We start from the raw sequence: 25,886 nt of genomic DNA, 5'->3' as shown, positions 1-25,886 counted from the left end.
TCACGATTCAGAAGGATCATTGAGTCACCGCACGGCCATTGGGTGTGCATGCATCGTGTTGCATCAAGGAGAAGACGCCATTTTTGTTTATCGCACCGGATCGTCATCGCATCACGGTGTTGTAGGTCGCATCGCCACGAAAGCGCAGTAAGAAACCGGCGCATCACCTCCCCTCGTAGAGAAGAACCGACGCATCCCCTACGCATCAGTAGGGGCCCGACACATCCCCGTTCTTGCCTGTAAGGAACCGACGCATCACCTTCCCTGCAACACTTTCATTGTATAGCGTTACGCATCCTAAGGTACATTGAACTCAAAGTGTCACATTTTACATCTTAAGAGAACTGAGCTATTTCTACCATTTTTAAAGTACAGTATTGTGGATTTTTGTCGTTTATGGTCTTGTGATGTCTATATAAAAATACTTATTTTTATACTACAACTTGTGTGGTGTCCATCTCGAGTGTTGTCACTAGGTTACTGTATGTGTTCACAAATGCTTTACACACTGCCTCTGAGATAAGCCTGGCTGCTCGTGCCAAGCTAACAAGGGGGTGAGCAGGGGTTAGTTTAGGAGTGTACCCTCTTACCCTGACTAGAAGCAAGGGTCCCTATTTGGTCAAAGGTACCTACCTCTGCCAACTAGAGACCCCCAGTTCTAACAACAAGTATTGGCAAATCCAATAGATCTGGCCTTGGCAAGCCTATGAGATGTTTATTTTTATAATTGCAAGTATATGGCCTGAAAATAAAAAGAAAATACATTTCATCTAACTATGGTGCCATATGCTTGCACTAACAATTTTACATTTTAAAAAATAGCAATCACATACATTTTTAATATAACCATCTGGATTTTTTCCAACAGGTGAGTGTACTTCGAACTGGTATAGAAACTCTGCTTAGTTTTAATGATCTTTAACGAAAAATATTATCTTTTTGGTGCACTGATAAAGTACAGTTAACTCGGAATTACAGAAATCTGAAGCTATAGTTAAGCACACAAGATGACTATAAAACAAAAAAGTTTAAAGAATAGAATGAAAAAGCTACTGAAATGGCAAATTATTGGCCCATCATACTGGCACCATAGTATACTCCTTTGTAGGCAGACGCCCATTTGTGATCAGACAAAATGTGGGGCGGGAGAGCACGTGGATAAAGTGGGCTGACCAATGCCCAGTGGCAGAACATATCATAAGCTGAAGAGAGCTGCCTGAGAATCCCTCTATATACATGTGTGTATTTGTATTTTTTTATTTCAGATTTTTTCTCACTACACATTGGTGGACAAACTGAATTTGTTTCTAGATCTCACCTAATGATGTGCTTGCACCAGGCATGGCTGGTACAGATTAGAGCAGTAGGGCGGGGGTGGTCTGGCATGAAGGGGAAGTCGACAGACGATGGGATAGGTCAAATTAAATAAAAAATAAAATAAAACCACTTACCTTGTGCTCGCGGCATCGCCAAGTCGGCGTTTCAGCGAGTGCAAGGTAAGTGATTTTATTGCTATTTTATCTAATTTTACCTACCCCCTCATCTGTCGACCTCCCCTCTCTACCCCACCCTGCCCCGCCTCACTGCCCCACTGCTCTTACTTGTGCCAGCCGCACCCTGCCTTCAATAAAACAGTCATCTCTATCCTTTACAACTTTGGTAGTTCCTTACAACTTATCATAAATCAAAATTGTTAACAATGTGATAAGGAGTGAATAAAGCCAATAACATAGTTTGCATTCAGTATACGGTCCATGTTGATTAATACAGATAGGCATGACCACTAATTATTTTTAAAAACCTCCTTTTTGTAAATCTCACCTGTGATTTTTCAATACATGTTCTCTTTCGAGTTATACACTAGACTTCAGAGACAGCAATTATCGTGAAGTCATCAAGATTAAGATCGTGTGGCAACGCTTCCTGCCAATTCAAGTTTAAAGGTCATACAATGTCACTTCCTGTGATGTTACTGAGATAAAAGAGTGTGTGATGTCACTCCTGCTACTCCTGGCATTTTAGTCAAATCACATCCATGGTTGCTCTGTAGCATAGTAACAAGAATAATAATAATAATGATAATAAAAATAATATTAGTAGTAGTAGTAGTAGTAAGTGGCAGCAGTAGCAGAAGTAGTTATAGAATTAGTAGCAATATTAATAGGAATAATAATAATATTAATAATATTATATTGAATTATAGAACAACAAGAGGGAAGCTTGAGTCGTATAAAAACCTATCAATGTCAATGAAGTCAATGATGTCACTCAGTACCCCGAGGTGAAAAACATCCCCGTTATTTGCTTTTTACCCATCGATAATTGTATGTTATATATAGCCCCTAAAAAAAAGCCTGCCTCTGCTTCAACTGATACCCAGTGACAGAGAGAGAAATAATGGGAAAGCCAGGTAGAACATGGCCTCTGTTATTATCCCTGTCCTCAAGGTTTTAAAAAACGGACCTGCATCCTTGACCAGTCCCCACCACTTTCCCTGCCCTCCTTTCCTCTCCTGCAGCTGTGCTTCCTGTTTTCAGTCAAAGCAGACAAGCAGGGCTGTGCTGACAGGCTCTCAGAGAGGCCAGTCTGCTGGATCTCAAAGGTGTTTATGACATCACAACAGTGGGTATCCAGTTTTGCTATCAACTGTTCCTATGTGATAGCAGTGGGTTATGAGATTCAGAAACTGAAATAAACGATCAAGGCCCTCTATGAGAGCCATGCATAAATAAAAATAGTAATATTTTTGTAGCCCTTCAAACCAAACATCTACCTTTTCCAAGAGCCGCAAACTGGATCAAACAGGCAATCCTGTCATTCTGGCATTACTGTGGTAGGCTGGAGGCCAGGGGCTGCTTTCAGAGCAGGATGGTCTCCCTTGGCCCCACCATTTCTTGTGAGCCCCATCCAGATCTAGTTGCTGATCCCTGCAGAGTGGGCTACTTTGAACATTTTTACCTGGGATACTTTTGGGTTCCAGTCAGACCGTGGCTGTAAATAAAATGTAAAAATATTACCAATGTAAGGGTACTCAATATACCAGCCTTGGAAGAATGAGTCTGTCTCACCAGAATCGAAACTCTTGAGCCTTAGATAACTGCAGATATCAGCTGCGAGTGTCAACCAATGATTCGTTTGGCCTGTTTGCAACATGCTTCTGTTCATAACCACTTAGGGGCTCATTACGATGGCGGGCGGATTTGATTTGCCCGCCACCGTAGCGGTGTTTGTGTACGACCGCCATGCGTGCGGCGGTCCCACCTATCCAATTTTGATGGGACCGCCACCGCTGTGGTCGGATTCCGCACCTTTAACATTGCGGCGGTGGCTGCTGACAGCATGTTGTGCATTTCACTGCACGATGTGGCAGGCACTACACTGTGCCTGCCACTTGGTGCAGTGAAATGTAGGGGGGGACCATGGGTACCCCTCCCAATGTTCCACCACCTTCCCCAACATAAGGGGGGCCCGCAAGGGGCCCCGGAAGACATTCTCCGCCAGCCTTTCAATGGCTGTTCAACTGCCATGGAAAGGCTGGCTACCGCCAGCATCATAATTGTGCCGGCGGAGCTTGCTAGGCTCCGCCGCCATTGTGAGCATGCTGACTGCTCCGCCGGGCAATCGTGACGATTGCTACCGGTGGAAAAGCGTCAGCCGGACTTTCCCTCCGCCGCGGTACCCACCGCCATCATACTGTGGCGGGGTAAATCTCATGACGATGGCGGAACGATCGCCACCGCCAGCCCGGCGGTGGCGATCGTTCCGCCATCGTAATGAGCCCCTTAGTCTGTGTTGCGCAATTTTGAAAATGAATTTGTGTTGTATAATTCTGAAGGTTAAATGTTTGAATTAAAAGTATTCCTATGACCCACCCCCCAAAAAATGTTGGACGATTTACAGTTATGCAATATAACTGAAGCAAAGTAAGGACTATGACAGCACTTTCCTTAGTTCCTAATATTTTCCTCAATAAACTACTATATCCTGCCAAGGAGTACCATGCTAAAGGCAGTGACAAATAAATCAGTAGCTGAGGTAAAGACATTCAATAGTCCTCATGTTTTTCTACTGTCTCTCAGTCACCCTTGTTCCCCTTCCACAGAATGACAGAGTGCTTCTGGAACAAGGCCTGACGTCTGGTGGCCTTGAGAGCCAGAGTGGTGTCTCTGCTTCAGTCAAGGGTCACCGGCTTGACAGTCTGGTGTGGTGTGCTGTACTGCTTTTGCTGTTTGGTGTTATAAAATGCAGTGAGATATTAGCCTGTAATATTTGTTCACTGAAAATTAAAGTATTTAAAGACATAGGGGCAGATTTATGAGCCCCTTGCGCCACTTTTGCGTCACTTTTCCCATGTTAAAAGTGACGCAAAAGTGGCCCAAGGGGCTCATAAATCTGCCCCATAGATCCTTTAACCAAGATCTACAAATTAGGATGCAATATTTTACGAACAGCCTGCGGATACGTTTTCTTCAATTGTTTGCTTTAGAGCCTAGTGGCAACGGTTTAACTGTAAAAAAAACATATTTATTTCCAGAATATACAATTTGTGACCTTCCTTGAGCATGGCAATCTAGTCAAAGAGCTCTCTACTTGTTTCTCTGGACAAAACCCTAGTGGAAATGGCTTTAAATGATCCCTGTGGTGCTGGCTGAAAATGTTTCAACTTATCAATCAGAAAGAGCTCTGCGGGCGCCATAAAGGGGTCATTTTTCAAACTCTCTTATGGTTCAAGCAAGCCTCCTGAGGAGACAAATGTCATGGTCATGGGGGGTTCCATGAACTGTTCTTGCACTGTGGCATTTAGCACATCCTGTTCGTTCACTTCAAGGTGAGCGAAGGGCACAACTGTGGCACACCTGAATGAATGTGCTGAAAAGTCTTTGCTGTAGGACAGTAGAAAATAGGATTGTAAAATAATGGCCTAAATAGTGGAATAAAGTGGTAATTACATACAAAGATCTGGGCCATGTGGGCCGCGAACCTTTTAATATAAATTAATGAAAATGGCTATAAAATACTTGTGTGATCAGCAATTTACATTTATTGAAATACAATAGACGGAGAGGATGTTTTGCCGGCTTACAGTGGGAATTTTTAAAGAATTTTAAAAAAGTGTTAAATGCTGAGCATGTGAACCTAAAGACGAACGTAAATGCTGAGCAGGCGCTCCTAGAGAGGAATGTAAACATGGTTTTATAATCTTCCAAATTAAATCTGACCAGGGTTTTGCATTCAATTTGAGAAAAAAGTACAATTTCCAACTGTGGTCATCCAAAGTATCTCATCAGTCCAGTGGCACTTCAATGAAAGTTCAACTTGGATCAGGATTTTAATGTCTTTAAAAGTTCGAATGGTTTAGTTCTGTGTCTTTCTAGATGCCAAATTTGGGTAATTGATTTGAAGCACATGATTGAATGGCTGACAACTTCAAGTGACCCTCAACGGAAGGATTACATCAGCATTGGACACTCATTAGTGACCAATAACTGAATACACCTGGCTTTAACATTCTCTTAAACCAGCAGCCGCGGCCCATGCAAGTGAGAGCGATAAGGCCAGTGGGGGGATTTCAATGGATGATAGACAGGAAAAAATAATGAATTATTTAATTTTCCCTCGTCATCATCCGTCGAAACCCCCCCCCCCCCCACCCGGCTCCACCACACTTACCTGCATGGGCCGTAGCTGTAAACCAGGACAAATACGTTGTAAATCAGGGCCAGCCTTCCTTGCCTATATCAATTTTAAGCCTGTCTAGAGTCAAGGTCAATACTCCGTAAACAAGACCGTAAATATTTTCCATCTTCCTTGCCAAAGTTATTATTTCGAAAAGTCCCAAGTTAGTGCACAATATAGATGTAAAATCAATAACTCAGTCCTTTGACGATTTCCATTACAACATCTTGTCCCCATCAGTGGAACAGATCAGACAGGTGATGATGACAATTAGGTCTGGGGACCTAATAGACCCCTGCCCACCCAAGTTGATGCATATGTTCCCAGATCTACTTAGTGAACAATTACATTTGGTTTTTACAAAGATAATACATTCTAGCTGTTTCCCAGATGCCTGGAAAACAGCATCAGTCCTTCCTTTACTAAAGAAGCCAAATCTGGACCCGCATGAACCTGAGAGCTATAGACCAATTTCGAGAATCCCTTTTCCAGCTAAAGTTTTGGAAAAACTACTGAATAAACAACTGTCAACATTTCTAGCCTCTGCAAACGTCCTGGACCAATCACAGTATGGATTCAGGGAGGAACATGGAACCGAGACAGCTTTGATCATGGCAGTAGAGGAACTCAGGAATGTATTGGATACAGGTGGGAAGGCCGCCCTGATCCTTTTGGATCTATCGGCGGCCTTCGACACTGTAAACCATGATATACTCCTGACCCGACTAGCAGAACTGGGAGTTCATGACACTGCATTCAAGTTGCTATCCTCATATTTGACTGACAGAACTTTTACAGTCAAATTAGGAGGCTTCACATCCAAACCCTTCAATTCACTGAGTGGGGTACATCAGGGGTCCTCCTTGAGCCCTACTCTTTTTAATATATATGTTGCCCCCCTAGCAACTATAATAATAAAATGTGGGTTCCTGACAGTCTCCTACGCAGATGACACCCAAATAGTGGTGTCGGTCTCAAACAACTTGGAGGAAACAGCAGACCGATTCAGCAACTGCATGAGACAGGTTAATCATTGGATGCAGCTTAACTGCCTAAAATTAAACGGTGATAAAACCGAAGTTATGCTGCTCGGGACAGATATGAATTTTTGTCGCCAAAATGGTGGCCGGATAGTTTAGGCGACTGCCCCTCCCCAGTGGACAAAGTCAGAAATCTGGGAGTTGTATTTGACAATAAATTGTCTTTTAACGCTCAGATAAATAAAGTGTCTTCCACTGTGTGTTATATTCTGAAAATAATAAGAAGACTACTGCCTTTTATTCCCGAAGAATAATGCAAAACACTAGTAACGGCACTGGCGTTGTCTAAGTTGGATTATGGCAACGCCTTGTATGCTGGGATACAAATCCAACATCTGACAAAACTTCAGCGTCTACAGAACGCAACAGCTAGGTTGGTGCTGGACATCCCCAGATCTGAGCCTTTTGCCCACAGACTAAGAACCCTCCACTGGCTACCAATGGAGAAAAGGATATGGTTTAAGTCAGTCTGCCTAGCCTATAAGGCCCTCCACCGTGTAGGACCACACTTTTAAAAAACTCATCTGAAATGGTATGAGCCATCCAGGAGCCTGAGATCTGCTTAGGCAAAATTGATTCAGGTCCCTAAATTCAAGCAGGTCAGGTGGGGGGAAGCTTCCTGCTGCAGACAGTCAAGACCTGGAACCCTCTCCCTATTACAATAAAAAATAGCCCCTCACTACTATCATTCAGGAAAGCTGTAAAAACCTGGCTTTTTACCTCCTAGTTAGAGCATTATATCATCAGCAGTTCTGGTTTTCCACATCGACTTAGCGCCAAGACACCCTTGGGCATTTGTGCGCTCTACAAATTTTCAAATCAAATCATGATGCTTTAGTCCACTCCTTCTCTTTTTCCGTCCTAATGAGAGCTTTGGTTACAGTGTGAAGATGGTTCCCAAGTCATGGAGCTTAAGTGGCCCTATCTCCTATTTTCAGCCATCTTACACATATAATAATAAAATGTAAAATGTTTAAACGCTGATCACTTGTTGACAAGGCTTATTAGCACTCTAACCCTATTGCCCTGTCTTGCTTTTTGCCCTCATATGACTGATAAGGCTCATGAAAGAGTTGGGGCTTCAGTTACAGTTTGACAGACAGGATACCCAGGGCGAGAAAGCAAGACACACAATTGATGGACGGAATGCAGAACAAATCAAAACATTCACCCCCAGTCAAGAGATCTGGGTTAAATCCATCATTCTTTTGCTCACCATGCCACCCCAGTTTAGACCTGGCCATATGCAAATCAGTCTTGACCCTGTGACTCATGGGAACAGTCCAGCCCAAACTTCCAAGCCACGTCCTCCCTGGACCGGAAACAAGCTTCCTAGGACCGGTTTCGGGGTTTCACCCCTCTTCAGCCAGGATAGCTTATTCCAGTGGCACAGTGAGCCCAGGACCCACGTCTGGGCATACCTGGCGCACTTAGGGCGAGAAAGCAAAAGACACACAATTGATGGATGGAATACAGAACAAATCAAAACATTCACCCCCAGTCAAGAGATCTGGGTTAAATCCATCATTCTTTTGCTCACCATGCCACCCCAGTTTAGACCTGGCCATATGCAAATCAGTCTTGACCATGTGACTCATGGGAACAGTCCAGCCCAAACTGCCAAGCCACGTCCTCCCTGGACCGGAAACAAGCTTCCTAGGACCGGTTTCGGGGTTTCACCCCTCTTCAACCAGGATAGCTTATTTCAGTGGCACAGTGAGCCCAGGACCCACGTCTGGGCATACCTGGCGCACTTAGGGCGAGAAAGCAAAAGACACACAATTTATGGACGGAATACAGAACAAATCAAAACATTCACCCCCAGTCAAGAGATCTGGGTTAAATCCATCATTCTTTTGCTCACCATGCCACCCCAGTTTAGACCTGGCCATATGCAAATCAGTCTTGACCCTGTGCCTCATGGGAACAGTCCAGCCCGAACTGCCAAGCCAGGTCCTCCCTGGACCGGAAACAAGCATCCTAGGACCGGTTTCGGGGTTTCACCCCTCTTCAGCCAGAATAGCTTGATTCCAGTGGCAGAGTGCGCCCAGGACCCACGTCTGGGCATACCTGGCACACTGTGGACGAGAAAGCAAAAGACACACAATTGATGGACGGAATGCAGAACAAATCAAAACATTCACCCCCAGTCAAGAGATCTGGGTTAAATCCATCATTTTTTTGCTCACCATGCCACCCCTGTTTAGACCTGGCCATATGCAAATCAGTCTTGACCCTGTGCCTCATGGGAACAGTCAAGCCCGAACTGCCAAGCGACGTCCTCCCTGGACCGGAAACAAGCTTCCTAGGACCAGTTTCGGGGTTTCACCCCTCTTCAGCCAGGATAGCTTATTCCAGTAGCACAGTGAGCCCAGGACCCACATCTGGGCATACCGGGTGCACTTAGGGCGAGAAAGCAAAAGACACACAATTGATGGACGGAATACAGAACAAATCAAAACATTCAACCCCAGTCAAGAGATCTGGGTTAAATCCATCATTCTTTTGCTCACCATGCCACCCCAGTTTAGACCTGGCCATATGCAAATCAGTATTCACCCTATGCCTCATGGGAACAGTCCAGCCCGAACTGCCAAGCCAGGTCCTCCCTGGACCGGAAACAAGCATCCTAGGACCGGTTTTGGGGTTTCACCCCTCTTCAGCCAGGATAGCTTGATTCCAGTGGCACAGTGAGCCCAGGACCCACGTCTGGGCATACCTGGCGCACTTATGGCGAGAAAGCAAAAGACACACAATTGATGGACGGAATGCAGAACAAATCAAAACATTCACCCCCAGTCAAGCGATATGGGTTAAATCCATCATTCTTTTGCTCACCATGCCACCCCAGTTTAGACCAGGCCATATGCAAATCAGTCTTGACCCTGTGCCTCATGGGAACAGTCCAGCCCGAACTGCCAAGCCAGGTCCTCCCTGGACCGGAAACAAGCATCCTAGGACCGGTTTCGGGGTTTCACCCCTCTTCAGCCAGAATAGCTTGATTCCAGTGGCAGAGTGTGCCCAGGACCCATGTCTGGGCATACCTGGCACACTGAGGACGAGAAAGCAAAAGACACACAATTGATGGACGGAATGCAGAACAAATCAAAACATTCACCCCCAGTCAAGCGATCTGGGTTAAATCCATCATTCTTTTGCTCACCATGCCACCCCTGTTTAGACCTGGCCGTATGCAAATCAGTCTTGACCCTATGCCTTATGGGAACAGTCCAGCCCGAACTGCCAAGCGATGTCCTCCTTGGACCGGAAACAAGCATCCAAGGACAGGTTTCATCCCTCTTCAGCCAGGACAGCTTGATTCCAGTGGCACAGTGAGCCCAGGACCCAAGTCTGGGCATACCTGGCGCACTTACGGCGAGAAAGCAAAAGACACTCAATTGATGGACAGAATGCAGAACAAATCAAAACATTCACCCCAGTCAAGAGATCTGGGTTAAATCCATCATTCTTTTGCTCACCATGCTATCCCAGTTTAGACCTGGCCATATGCAAATCAGTCTTCACCCTGTGCCTCGTGGGAACAGTCCAGCCCGAACTGCCAGGCCAGGTCCTCCCTGGACCGGAAACAAGCATCCTAGGACTAGTTTCGAGGTTTCACCCCTCTTCAGCCAGGATAGCTTGATTCCAGTGGCACAGTGAGCCCAGGACCCACGTCTGGGCATACCTGGCGCACTTAGGGCGAGAAAGCAAAAGACACATAATTGATGGATGAAATGCAGAACAAATCAAAACATTCACCCCCAGTCAAGAGATCTAGGTTAAATCCATCATTCTTTTGCTCACTATGCCACCCCAGTTTAGACCTGGCCATATGCCAATCAATCTTGACCCTGTGCCTCATGGGAACAGTCCAGACTGAACTGCCAAGCCAGGTCCTCCCTGAACTGGAAACAAGCATCCCAGGACTGGTTTTGAGGCTTCACCCCTCTTCAGCCAGGATATGGCTGGGTTCAAATTGGAATGGCATGGTGAGCAAAAAACGATGGATTTAGGCCCAGATCTCTGTACTTGGGTGAATGTATGACATTGTTCTGCATTCTGTCCATCAACTGTTGTTTTTGCATTTGTCATCCCGAGTGGAACGGGTATGCTCAGACGTGGGTCCCGTGCTCTCCATGCCACTGGAATCATGCTATCCTGGCTGAAGAGGGGTGACACCCCGAAACCGGTCCTAGGATTCTTGTTTCCAGTCCAGGAAGGACTTGGCTTGGCAGTTCGGGCTGGACTGTTCCCATGAGACACAGGGTCAAGACTGGTTGGCATATGGCTGGGTTCAAACTGGAATGGCATGGTGAGCAAAAAACGATGTTTTTAGGCCCAGATCTCTGGACTGGGGTTGAATGTATGACATTGTTCTGCATTCTGTCCATCAACTGTTGTTTTTGCATTTGTCACCCCGAGTGGGACGGGTATGCCCAAATGTGGGTCCCGTGCTCTCCATGCCACTGGAATCAAGCTATCCTGGTTGAAGAGGGGTGAAACCCCGAAACCGGTCCTAGGATGCTTGTTTCCAGTCCAGGGAACACCTGACTTGGCAGTTCGGGTTGGACTGTTCCCATGAGACACAGGGTCAAGACTGATTTGCATTTTGCTGGGTTCAAACTGGAATGGCATGGTGAGCAAAAAAAAGATGGATTTAGGCCCAGACCTCTGTACTGGGGTGACTGTTTGACATTGTTCTGCATTCTATCCATCGACTGTTGTTTTTGCATTTGTCACCGCGAGTGGGACGGGTATGCCCAGACGTGGGTCCCGTGCTCTCCATGCCACTGGAATCAAGCTATCCTGGTTGAAGAGGGGTGAAACCCTGAAACCGGTCCTAGTATGCTTGTTTCCAGTCCAGGGAACACCTGACTTGGCAGTTCGGGTTGGACTGTTCCCATGAGACACAGGGTCAAGACTGATTTGCATTTTGCTGGGTTCAAACTGGAATGGCATGGTGAGCAAAAAAAAGATGGATTTAGGCCCAGACCTCTGTACTGGGGTGACTGTTTGACATTGTTCTGCATTCTATCCATCGACTGTTGTTTTTGCATTTGTCACCGCGAGTGGGACGGGTATGCCCAGACGTGGGTCCCGTGCTCTCCATGCCACTGGAATCAAGCTATCCTGGTTGAAGAGGGGTGAAACCCCGAAACCAGTCATAGGATGCTTGTTTCCAGTCCAGGGAGGACCTGGCTTGGCAGTTCGGGCTGGACTGTTCCCATGAGACACAGGGTCAAGACTGATTTGCATATGGCTGGGTTCAAACTGGAATGGCATGGTGAGCAAAAAAACGATGGATTTAGGCACAGATCTCTGTACTGGGTGAATGTATGACATTGTTCTGCATTCTGTCCATCAACTGTTGTTTTTGTATTTGTCAACCCGAGTGGGACGGGTATGCCCAGACGTGGGTACCGTGCTCTCCATGCCACTGGAATCAAGCTATCCTGGCCGAAGAGGGGTGTAACCCTGAAACCGGTCCTAGGATGCTTGTTTCCAGTCCAGGGAGGACCTGGCTTGGCAGTTCGGGCTGGACTGTTCCCATGAGACACAGGGTCAAGACTGATTTGCAAATGGCTGGGTTCAAACTGGAATGGCATGGTCAGCAAAACAACGATGGATTTAGGCCCAGATCTCTGTACTGGGGTGAATGTATGACATTGTTCTGCATTCTGTCCATCAACTGTTGTTTTTGGACAGGATACTCAGTCACAAATGTGGTGACCATCCCCTCTACTGTATTAAAATTGTATTGCAGTTTATGTCACTTGTAATATTCTGGGTGTGATATCGCCCATGCCTGGGACAGAATATCCTATACAACAACAAAATCTAAGTAAGGCCCTTAGTTTTCACTATAATCTGTACTAAGTTGCTCATTCATACATCCATTACTTCATTCATTCCTGCACTCCCTCTTTAATGCAACACAGTTCCTCCACTCTGGTATGGTGCACTAAAAAAACGACAGATTTATGACCAGACGGGAAAAGGCTGATGCTATCACGTGATTCACTGAGTCAAGAGTTTTCACAGCCCGTGGCATCGAATTATTTTGAAAAAAAATGCATCATAAGTCAAATGCATGCATTTTATTTATTCCTCGTTTGCGCTACAAATATTAGTGTTTAGTCCAACTCCTACAGTTGAAAGAAGGCAGGTTGTTCTCTTTTCAACAATACTATTTTCTGGGGATTCAATATTTCGGTCCTCAGCATCCAATAGGTATGTCTTTAAATGGTAAATAGAAGAGGGTGTGTGCTGTTCTACTCAAATCAGGAGCAATTTGGGGGATTTTAGCAAAATGTTCCCATTCCACTCACCGATTGGTCTTCAGTAAGAGGTATTTGACGAGCACATAGACAAGGGCGCGCTCCAGAGTTTAATTTAGTCATGCTGGGATTGAATTATTCATGACTTCTAAATAGAAAAGGGCGCCAACAATCCAATACAGGCTGAGCTCGAGCGGCACTGTTGAGTGTTGTTGCACACCTCTCTGCCTGTGGTGTTCTTTTCCTTCATTCTGTCTCTTCACAGTGGAAGATTCAGTGGTACATTTTGATTTCGTGGGCAGGCAGTGGCGAAGAGCCGCCGCCTGCCTCAATTACATGGACTCGCTGAAGGGGCCATTGATAGCAGCAGCGGCGGAAATGGCTGGCGTATGCGCTGAACTGAGATAATTGGCGCGAATCGATTAGTCCCTCAGGAGAGTGTGATTAGGGGTTGCGTTACTGCTGAGAGATGGCTCCTTTGCATAGCTGCCTGAGGACTGCCTCAGTCCATCCGGTCTCACAGGATAAAATATTGATTCCTTTCCTCTCTGGTTTCCGTCTCCCCCAGGTCAGCCCAACCCCAGGGTGCATCCGCGCGCTAATGAAGATGCTGTACTGCCCCTACTGCCGAGGCCTTCCCGCCGTGAAACCATGCAGCAACTACTGCCTGAACGTAATGAAGGGCTGCTTAGCCAATCAGGCTGACCTGGATACCGAGTGGAACCTCTTCATTGGTAAGTGCGTCAACGCGGCCTCCAGCGTGACCCTGATGTCACTGCGCATTTCCGGCTGATAAGAAACTGTATAAACTGGGCGCAGATCACACATTCTTGTTTCTCCATTCTGCTAAAAATAGGATTCCAATTGAATATTGAAATATTAATATATATATATGGGTTTTGAGCCTAGAGCGCATTTCAATGTTTTTGCGCACCAAGCACTTATGAACAAGTTGCATACAAAATGTGTACACACTGGTGCCTCGATACAATTCACATTCTTGGCTCTATTTGAGAATCAAAAGTCAGCAAAACACATCATTGTTCCAACCGCTTTTTTAGCCTGGTAATTGATTTTCTTCAGTGGAAATTTGGGTTGCATATCTAAATACGTGACTGTGAGTGACATTTTAAGGCAAATATTTCCTGTTGATTAAACGTGTGTTTTGTATCAGAGAGCCTAGAAATAATGTTGTGCCTGTTCAGTGGAACAAAGGGATTTTTTAAATTGTAACTGCTTTCTGAGAAAAAATAAGTAAGTTATTTAAGTGAGACGATTTTTGTTGCCTTTGGTGGGAGGTGGGAGGGATGACGTCTAGTGGTGCACATAGGTTCATGCATAAAACTCCTGCCATGATTAACCATTGATAGTTGTACACAAAGGCATAATATCAGTACACACAAAGAGAGACCCAGGGGCCTGGTGTAATATTATTCCCGGTACCATAACCAGGATGTTCAAATTAAACACCAATGGGTTTGTGAACAGGCAGTGTGTGTACAGAATGGCCACATCAAAAATTGCCCATCAACAGAGGGTGGCAAAATGTTCTGCCAAATGAATAATAAAAAAAAATCGCAATTTGAGGTTCCCTCCGATTGGCGTTGAATGCACGTTAACAGCTTGCAAGGGGCATCAGACCTGCATCTCTACATTCGGATTCCCAAAGTGAACCATTTTCAACTGCAGCCCATGTGCATTAAATGGACATGTTATGCCTTAACAAAACGTTTCCCATTTTGGAAGAAGTCAGGAGGAGCATGCGCCTATCAAGGCATCCCAACACTGTTCACAAAGTGGAAGCTGTCCCATTTCACCTCAGGTGTCTGTATCTGATCCATGGTTTGCAACTGTAATTCTGGGCACAAATCATTGACACTTGTCATTGCAATTCCCAAATAAGAGGCGATGTCCCTTTCTTGCCCACTCCGAATTGAGCTTTGGAATGAGTTGCAGAGCCCCTTTGCAAGCTGGAAAACCTTTCCCCACTCACAAATGGGGTTTGGTACATTTGAAAAGTCTCCTCTTTAGTAAGCCCAGCGAATTTGCAAATTGCAGGTTTTGCAACTGCTAAAAATGTTTGTTCATTGAGCCCTATGTTTTCCTCATGACATCAAGGCTCTTGAGTGACTGGTGTTAATGTCAACAAAGAACAGAAAGCAAACACTTAAGAAACACAATGTAAAACCCCGGAACAATTAAAAAACACTTCTTTCTAATGCTAAGATTTGAAAAAGGACAATGTTTTTACTAAGGCGCTGTCACAATACTGCACAGTTTAGTGAAGTTTAAACTATTAATGAACATAAGATAGGAGGTGCCACTTTCCAGAATGGAACATGCTGAATATTGACATTATCCTTCTCAAAGGGTATGTAGGGCCTTATTATCTGGGTAGATTGAAAATGAACCAAGTGAAAAAGGTATAAATAAAAATTAATGCTTCGTTTGATGAATCCAGATAATGTTGGATGTATTCACACACTGGATGGAGTTGAGATGACACTCATGGCACACACCAATCTGTGAGTGGCTACTCATCAGAGGTCTATGCAGGATGGTGAACAGATGATCATTCAGTACGTAAAGGTTCTGCTCTTTTTTGGTAGTAGTTCTTTGGCTTGCTTTTCTTATGCAGAGAATGGAATGAGGAAGGTTCATAATAAAGACAAATGTGTCCTTGACTTATACACGTGCTGCTGACATTTGTTCCCATCAAGGCTTTACTTCTCTGGATATCTGTGGTTTGTGGCATATTTTCTTTTTTGTAATTAGACCACCCTTCTCTCCTTGACAGCTCCCATGGCTTAAGAAGAAGAGATAGCCATCTCTATCTGTCTAGTTTAATGGTCACCTCTATTTGAGTATAGTTTGAGCTTGTCAAATGCAACTCACAATGGTTGCCTCTAGCTGCTGAGTCCCTCAGATCAAGAGTTGTGTCATGCCAAAATGTCATGGAGAAAAGAGTGTCCACAAAAAATTCCTTTGCATCTAATTATCGAATAAGCTCAGAAGCTATAGTAATGGGTCACTTCACACATCTAAATTATTGTGGCATGGAAGTGACCTACCTTTTAGGAGTCAGGAAGAGATCTGCTCAGGATGATATAGACTTCCCGCTAATTGCATGCTTTTCCATAAGTTTTGTGTCATGGCAGAAGGCAAATGCAAGTTATTGGCACCTAGCAAATTATCAACATGACCGTAGGTGTGACATCAGTGATAGTCCTCTAAGGTCTTGAATCTTCCAGCAACATTTAAAAATGGAAGATACAACAGGCTTTATTTAGAGTTAGAAGGTTGAGATTCTCAAAGCGTGACAGATATCCTGTCTGCTGTATTAAAAGTGCCATAGACTGTAATGCATCTGTAATTTGGCGTAGGAGACACTGGCCATGTCTGTGATGGAGTATCCCATCCACCAAACCTTAAATCAGGCCAATAGTCTTGTGGAGACCTCAAGCACTTCCAGGTCTTATAAAGTAATTTCTTGCTTGATAGAGATATACATTTTATCCTGTTTGTCTATTTCCAGAAGCCTGTATCCTAGAGGAAAATGGGACTTTGCATTGGGGCAATAAAATCAACACAGTTTCTGAGGAGGACAATGACCCTTTATCAAAAAGGTGGCCACATTGATCTAAATTTTACATTATAGTTTGAATCTCTCAGGAAAGTATTTTAGGAGAGGAAGGAGCAACAGAGTTGTCTGTCACTACGACCCATCTGTGGACCCTGCTGCACCCAGCTTTCTGGTTAGAGCTCCAACTCCAAACAAAAAGACCAGGAAGAGTAGGTGATAGATTAGGTCTTTAATAAAAGAAGCCCAGAAAGATTAATTTCACATGCAATTCAGTAGGTTCTAGTCCATAAACACAAACTAGTTGACTTACGTTTTAGACAGGCCCATTGAGTAAATTGATAAATGTAAAATCAATAAAGGGTTCAGCCAACTCACCGACCAGCAATTTCTGCAAAATGATTTAACAAACAGTGAAGGTGTCTGCAGTCTTTTTAGAGAAGGATTGAGATGTTCGTGCAGAGACTGAACCTCACACGCAAGATATGCACAATTTTAAGGAATGTAAAAGGGCCACATGTAAATTGCACAGTCAGGATCTCTGCCAAATCTATATTCCCCTTACTACAAACTACTCACATCCATCTGTAGGTAGTTATCTGATTTCTCAATTATTTGAAGGGAGATGAACTGACAGTCCGCTTTTGAGAAAATATATAGTAGACAAAGTTACTTTGTATGCACACCATGCAATGCAGCAACCAAGGTTGCTGTGCTGCGTTACGTGAAAGGAAGACAGCAGTACAGCACTGTACCTACAAAGATGTGGCACTGCTGCTCTCTTCCCAAGAACTGGTGTACTTGCTACCTGTCTAGCGCCAAGAACACATCTTTGCACCATAGTGCAAAAGAGTGAGTGTCCATAGGTTTTGTACTGCAAGGGTATGCTACAAGTACAAACCTCTGTGCTTAGACTTAGGGCCTGGGTTAGAGCTTGGCAGACAGGTTACTATGCGATAAAGGTGACGGATATCCCATCTGCTGAAATATAAATCCTATTATACCCTATGTAAACAGTCGCCAAGATCTGAATCAGGCCCTTAGTTTAAAGCATTCCCTTAACACAGTGTACAGCGCAGCAGAAATGCAACGTTAGAAAAGTTAGACGGAAAGAAAACATTTCTTCTTCTTGGCAGCCATCACAGGGAAGCATAATTCTTTGGTGCAAATCCCTGTCTACAAATGTTAGTAGATAAGGCTTTACGTCAAAAAGCTCGTTTTTGAGAATACCCATGCATCCTCCGGGACACCCCTTCGTGCAAAGTAGCTCAAAGTAGTGCACAGTGCTACTCTAATTCATTTTTAGTCAACTTTACTTTCCAGAGCTAAAAAAGTGATGTACTGGAAAGAAATTCCCACCCACATCAACACTTTGCAACATTTTACGTCACTTTTGGTGACTTTGGACTGGCACAGAGGATTGATAAATCTTGCCCGCAATGTATGTTTCTTATTTTTGTGGTCTGATAAGTGAGTCAGTTTTAAAAACAAGAAGTATTTGTGCTAGGAAGGAGATTAGCATTAGTAAAGGCGTTAAATTTTGAAGTAAAGTTGTGCGATACAAGGGCAAGAAATGCTTTGGTAAATGGGAGAAGCGTTTTGAAAAATGATGCTAAAAAATGTATTGCTTGTCAAAGGAGCAGAAAAAAGGAGCTGTGTCCCCCGTTACATAACTAATGGCTCATAATATGAGAGAGTGACATTATGCATATTAAATAATTTCTAGCAAGTTATAATTAAAACTTTAAATAGCCGAAATCTGTTCTTGTCGAAACAGCTACCAACCTTTTGTCTTGCACCAGTCTCAGAACTCATTCAGTGAAGTGGTAAAGACTTCAGTCTGGAATGCTGTGACTGAAGAGTAGTAGTTTTTGTCTAGTACCAGAGCATCTTCCAGATCGATGGTATGTTGCTTATATAGTCTTAACCTTTTTGGCTCAGTGAGATTGTTGCATGTCCCTGCCCACATGAAAAAAGACCACCGTTGAAACCACATTGGGCACGCAATAAACATAGCTGTCTGAAAAAAATGACCTTTTATGAACATTGAGCCCATACTTAGACAGCCAGGCCCTCATTACGTATTGCCAGTAGTGTTATCCCCCATCAGTGACCCGTGCAGGTAAGAGCGGTGGGGCCGGGGGCGGGGGATTTTGACATACGACAATGAGGGGAAATTAATTAATTATTTAATTTCCCCTCCGTGTTCGTCTGCCAAATCGCTCCCCAACCCCGCCTCACCGCCCTTACCTGCCTTGGCCGCTCCTGTTATCCCCGGCGTGATGCTACGGCAGACAACTGCGAGTGGTCCGGTGTTCCTGGATCAGAAATTACTGGGTCTGAAAAGCCTGGACCCGCTTTCAACTGGTGCTGACCCAACCCTGGTAACACCACGGGGAACAGGGGCAGAGGTGGCAGGCATGGGCACGTCTTGTCCCCGTCTATTCCCTCCAGCAACACAAGGCGAGCAGATAATGACTTTTCCTGGAGAAATGTGCACAGGAAATAAACTCTGAACTGCAGTGCTCATTCACAACTCAGGCATTAAGATATCTTTATAGCCAAATCAAGATTTGGGGAGAGGATGTGGTCCGTAGGCTAGTCTGCCGACTTTGCTGCTGGAAACCAGGGTTCGAGCCTCGGAGTCGCCTCCTGATTCTGGGCAAATCACTTCATCTCCCCGTGCCTGAATATGTAATGTAAATACGGGGCTCATGTACAGCGCTCCAATACCTTCGGGTCGAGTTCGTGCTATACAAAAGATTCAAATAAAAAAAGATTACAATCAGTCCTGTAATAAGGCACTAAATCTGATGACAATGGCTTTATCCTTCTATTTAGTTTCCTTCAAATCTTTCTTTTCAACCTTTATTACCATTCTCCACCATGAATGACAGAATCTGCGCCACACTAGTAGCTTTTGACTGTCTGAAGGAGAAAACTGAGAATAACTTTAATGGGGTCACATTATTGCGTTTAACCCGTGAAAAGCTGAAAGTCTGCAGAACAAACTCAGAAAAGTGTGCAACATGGTTCTCTATACTGACAAGCAGGGTCGGACTGGGAACCGAAACCGGCCCTGGCAAACTGCTCGGCCAGCCCCCCTCGGAGGCTGAGGGGGTGCGGCCGAGCTGTTTGCAAGGGCCAGTTTCGGCTGATTTGGTTACCGGGGACCGATATTGCAGGCCCCCAGTAACAAAAATGGCCCCCAGTGGCCCAAAACCGGCCCCCACCCTGGCAGCCCACCGGGGGAAACTCCAGGTGCCCGCTACGGCCAGTCCGGCCCTGCTGACACGGTAATGAACTAACATCCTAGTTTCACAAAGCATTTTAGATGAGGCGTCTGTTTTGAGAATGTAGTGAATTCCCCCAGATTGACAGCTTTCTGGGCATTTATTCACAGACCTTATCTAAGACATTTTTACACCTTGTTTGTGTACCTAAACTTATTAGCTGATTTAGAGCTGGGTGTGGGTGGTAATGGAAAATCATTTCATTTCTGGAGGAATTGCTTAATCCGGGTGAAGGATGCATTGATGGTGTTTCCTCCAAAATTCTCTCTATATCATATACTAATATATAATTCCTAGCTAGCTCATTCTTCTCCAGATAAGGTACCCCCCCAAGAGACTGCAGGCTTTTAGTTTACCATCTAACTCAAAATTAGGCCATTAGCGCTGAGAATGCTGAAATAAATATTAAAATTAGTAGGCTAAAACAGACAAACTGCTCCATATTTGATGGTGTTGTAAGGGAAGGTAAAATGCATTTGAACTGTGAATATACTCCTAATCCAGCATAAGGTCTAACAACCTTAAACCTGATGGCTTACTGTTAGGGATACAGATGATAGTATATAATTTTTATGGATTGTAAGGAAAGGGTCACTAATTCTTCTGAATCCCATATAAAGATTAGCTTTATGAAGAATAATGATCACAGACATATCATTCATAAAGCTAGTGTTTATTTTGTGAATGGTATCTTTATTTCTATATCTCTTCCGTAAACTTTGAAGTGCTAAATTGCTCCATTGCCCCTCACTGAAATTCTGTACATTAATTTTGGGCAGTTACAAGAGCTCATTCCTTCATTTGCAAAATACATCTAATTTTAAACAAGAAGGCCCCTGTTCACTGGGCAAATAATAGAGGTGGAATTTGTAAAACACAGTTTGATGGACCAGCTGCTTCATTTTCTGAAATGAAGAGTAACCTGATGTGGGGCAGGTCACTTTGATGGTCCTATCATTTTTCTTCAAGTGACACATTTGCCATGATTTACACTGCTGATACATTAATATTGATCATTCATATGTCACAAATGATGTAGTGCATGTCCATCTTATGACACAGAAAAGAAAATTGAGAGTCCCATCACATTGTATAGATCTCCACAGGCGGCCTGAAGAGAGGAGCGTTGGTAGAGTAAGGTAAACATCAGTCCTTACTGGGCACCAAAAGGATGTCTTCAGAGAGTGCTTAAAACAAGTATTCATAGCCAACATACACAATTTCAGTGAATAAATATATGCTGTGAAAAACAATGGTAAATAGCAATGCTTCAACATATGCAATTTTATCTCACTACTGTAAATTTAGAACGCTGCACAGATATTCTATTGTGTCAGAAAGAAAATGTTTGTCATGGTTTGCCCATCTTTCCCTGTCTGATGTTTGCTAAATTGTGGCACAACATGTGTGTTTTTCCATTAAAACATGTACTGTGCACTGGGTAATGAGAAATGCACCAATGGCATGGAAATTAGATGTCATATTTGGGCTGCAGAGAGTATTTATATCACTCACTTTCATGACAACTACATATACCTTCAGAGCACACCACTGTGCTATGGCTATGCTGCAGTTTGACAGCACTGCAGAAACACCTGGTAAGGAAATGTGCCTGTGCAACATAGAAAAAAACAGTTTTTATATACTAGCTAAGTCACCCCTAACTGTGCATTGCAAGTCTATAAGGTCTGGCAGGTTGTATGATAAAATATCGGCCACAAAAATATTGTGGAAAAAACAGCGACCATAAAAATATAGACACTCCATACTTATAATGCAAAGTACAAAAATACTGTGGTCCAAAATATCATCACAATAATGTCAATTTCATATATTTAATTGTAATTAACATTATTATAATGTAAAATATGTTTAAAAAAATAAAATTAACCTATTTAACTCATTCTCTCTCGCTCGCTCGGTCTCTCTCTCTCTCACTCTCGCTCTCTCTCTCTCTCTCTCTCTCTCTCTATATATATATATATATATATATATATATATATTCACTTTAAAAACCATAGGTTTCAGGCACGTTATAGTTAGGAATTAGCATTTAAGAAACCATAGAAATTCACAGAAGAAAAACATGGGTTTCAGGGGTGTTATAATTAGCTGGACATTTCACTCGTACAAAACCATTGAAATTCCCCCGTTATAGTTAGTTCAGCTAACTATAACTCGCGCCCCCGCAATGCACTGCTGATGACGTCACATATTACATCACTCATGACATGGTCAGTGACATCACTGATGACATCTCAAATGACATCACTGATGACATCACTGATGACATCATCCAGTGTCTGTGTGTTTCTGTAAAGTTTAAATATGTTTATTATATATAGGGAAAGGCATATTGAAGAATGAGTGGGTGTATAAGTGTGTGAATGGATGATTTTGTAGATGCGTAACTGATTCTATAAGTGAGTGATTAAACATATCTTACTGAATGCATGGGTTAGTGACTAAACTGTGTGAATGTCTGTATCCGTCTGTCTGTTAGTGTGTAAGTGGCTGCATGGGTTTGCAAATATCTACATGAGTGTCTATATGGGTTATAGATTGGTTGTCTGAGTATCTGTATGGGTGCCTGAGTGTTTGTGTGGGTGGGGTGTGTGTGACTCTGTGTGAGAGGTGATTCACTGGGTGCCTAGTTTCAAGAGTGCATCTGTGATGGACTGTATGGGTGGGTGAGTGTGTGTATGGTTGTGTTAGTGAGTGAATGTATATTTCAGTGGTACATGTGTGAGTAGCTACATATGTGAAATGCAGCATATATGTGTGTTGGAGTACATAAATGGCCAAGTGAGAGTGTGTGATTGTGAGAGTGGCTGTATGGATGAGTGTGTGCTTGTATCATTGATTGTATAAGAGCGTAAGAATGTGCTAGTGTAGGAGAGTGGCATTGACTGCATAGTTGCCCCCAACGTTTTGCTGATGTTTTGACTATTTTCTGACTCTAGCCAGGCTGTGGCCCTGCTATCCAGGACCCCAGCCTATCTGCTTCCTCTCTAAACTGATGTGAGTACCCTAGGTACATCCCAATTGGATACTGAGGACACCCTGTCAGCCCCTTGTAGATGGTACCCTAGGTACCCAGGGCACGGGTTCCTCAGAGGCCTACCAGGGGCTGCAGCACTTATTGTGCCACCCCTGGGACAGCCATACAAACTGACACCACCAGACCACTACTGTAGTCTGGGTAAGGTGGTGCTTGCACCCCTTACAGGGATATAGGTATCCTGTATCCCACTTAATACAACACATATATCCTCATAGGTCACCCCTAAGGCAGGCCTTGCTAATCCTACAAGGCAGGGTGCTGAGATATGTGTGGGGGGGAACCCCTACCTGAGTAGGGTCCCTCTGCAACCTTCGTAAAACTAGTACTGGGTTGTTTGTAGTGCAGCCATACCATATACTCTTAACCGCATTATAAGTAATCATGATAGCGTGATAACTTGAGAGTGGCTGCACAGAACCATGTCGTGTTTGGTGTCAAACTGTAGGAATCATACCCCCAATCCAACCATGGGAGTGAGGGCATTATTCCCCCCTGCTAGAGGGGCGATATGGTAAAAGCGGCAGATGTTAGACACCAATTTAAGAGTGCACTTGTAGTACAAAATGGATGCTACCCGCCACCCACACGACTCTGGCTGCCTGTTGCTGGGCAGAACTCCAGCCACGGCAGCTGGACAATAGGGATCTTGTTGCAGGGAGGTGCTCCCACCTCCCCAGACAGACTATGTGGATTGGAACTGGGTGGGTGCACCATAGGATGTCTTTCAGACTTGCACGTAGGCTTCTCCAGTGCCTACTTCTGCATACACCGCCTCAAACCGGTTCAGGGGCATCCAGTCCCCTGCCCAGGTGGGAAAACACACAAAGGGGAGAGGGTGTAGCCTCTCATTGGTGGGCTCTGATCTGGACACTCCCCTAATCGTTGGATAAAGGTGAATACAGGGTCCCCAGAGCCTCAGATTATTCTTGGACTTTACAGACTTGAACTTCGACTTGCTGCCGCACAGCTGAATGAAGAAATCTCCCTTGGGGTAAAGGAGTTACCCCCCTGCTTGGCAGGCACCTGAAACACTGCAAGTGACCCGGTTGAAACTTCGCTGCTCCTACGGACATTGACGACTCTTACCTACCTTGAGTTGGGTTTCCAAGCATCCCAGAGGCCAGTGAGTGAGCACAGCCAAGCTCAGCACCGTGGACCCCGTGGGTGCCGAGATCCCCAATACCCCAGGGCACCGGCCACCTCTTGCACAGCACACAAACCCGACAAGTGGGGAAGTTGTGCTTTGGCCCATTATTGAGTCAACCTCTCAGAATCATCTGTGCAAAACATCGACCCCCTAGCCCGCTCCGGCGACCCGTGGGCGCATCTTTACGCACGCCAAATTTCTGCCTCCTGCGGTCCCTTGTCTCTCGACTAGTAGGCCCTGGCGGAAGTTAATCTTCACTTCCAAGAGTTCCTCTGGTTGCTCCAGGCCTGCTCTTCAGTCTCCTTGCTGGAGACCTCGCTCAGACCTTGTGGGTCTGCACCAGTAGCTGTTTTGTAATTCTTGCGTGGGTTGCGGTTGCCAAGGCTTAGTGGATCCAATACGGACACTAACAACGCAGCGACCCTCATCCTTTGTGAGACAGTCGCCCTCCAGAAGCTGGCCTTCCTTGAAGCCTCCTGGACCCCGTGGCTGACGATCCAAGCTACCCATCTTCCACCTGGAAGCACCCGACATTGAAGGGCTCTTTCTCCTGAGCCCCCTGGTCACTGTGCCGTGACCCAGACTCTGTCCCCTCTGCTTTCAGGTCCTTCTCTTCAAGATCTACATCTTCACGACATCGACGACGCTGCTTGCTAGCAGCAGTTCTTCACGTTTTGCCATTGAAAATCAGCCCGCGACCCGACATCGAAAACGACCTATGCACCCGGCTTCCCTGGGGCAGGTAACAGTGGTGCCTCGGTACTCTCATGGGTGTGGGCCCTTCAAAAGCTTAACTCTAAACTCTTGAACTCCTGCTAGAAGTGTTTTTAATCTTGTAAAATTCACCTGCGACATTCTCCATAGGCTTTAACAGAGATCCCGACAGTAGCTTATACCACTGCACGCGTCTCCCGTGGGTCCCCTTCCTCACTACCTTGGGTGGTTTCACAAGGGGCCAGCGACCCTAAATGCCCTAGGCATTGTCTGTAGAATTGTCGTGGTTCTTATACCACTTTTTTGATATATGGTTTGGTCCCCTCCTGGGGCCCTATGATTCCAGTGCTATTTATTGTAACTATCAATGCTTGTTTGAATTGTATCTGTACCTCCAGCCTCATAAAGAGACTAGTGGGATTATTCTTAGAATAAATACATATATTTTATATATATACCTGTGTGGACTACTCTTTCGTTTGGTTATTCAAGAGGTTATCTATGGTAAAACGATAAGATTAACACTCCTTCAAGACTGAGCCTGAAGGCTGCTCTCCACAGCTACCATTAGGATAGCTTTCTTTAAAGGTTGTCTTTAACCTATCACCATAAGAGTCAAATTGGACTGGTGCAAGGTGTCCCCTATAACTAGTGGACAGCATATGCCAGGCCAACTTCTCACAGCTAGTATTTGTCTGAGTAATTGAGCTGGTGTGTGTATAACTGTATAGGTGAGTAAATGGCAGTGTGATTAATTATTTGCATGACTAAGTAGGTGTATGAGTACCTCTATGGATGAGTGGCGGTGTGTGAGTGTCTATATAGGTGTATGAGTGCATATGATAGTCCTGTACTGAGTGACCATAAGTATGAGTGACTGTACGGGTGAGTGAGTGGATGGGTGTGTAGACCTAAGAATCAGTGAGTGGGTATGTAGTTATTGGTGTTGGAGTGTCTATGGTTTTGAGAATGGCAGTCTGTAATTTAGAGTGGGTGTATCAATGGTTAGATTAGGGTGTGAGAAGACGCATCAAATTATCACATGGATGATGTCATCAGTGATGTCATCAGTGATGTCATCAGTGATGTCGCTG

At 44.6% G+C, this 25,886-nt stretch overlaps 1 protein-coding gene across 2 annotated transcripts in view; it reads left to right on the top strand.

Moving 5' to 3' along the window:
* Positions 1-25,886, top strand: part of GPC6 (glypican 6) — a 3,429,025-nt gene that overhangs the window by 2,249,860 nt on the left and 1,153,279 nt on the right. For both annotated transcript variants that reach the window (XM_085622132.1, XM_085622131.1), the window contains exon 4: positions 13,563-13,728. In XM_085622132.1, coding sequence (XP_085478258.1) covers positions 13,563-13,728 — 166 coding nt within the window. The remainder of the gene's footprint in view (positions 1-13,562; positions 13,729-25,886) is intronic.

This window comes from Triturus cristatus, chromosome 8, assembly GCF_964204655.1.
Source record: "Triturus cristatus chromosome 8, aTriCri1.1, whole genome shotgun sequence".
Classification (NCBI taxonomy): Eukaryota; Metazoa; Chordata; class Amphibia; order Caudata; family Salamandridae; genus Triturus; species Triturus cristatus.
This window is presented reverse-complemented; position numbering and strand designations above follow the sequence as displayed.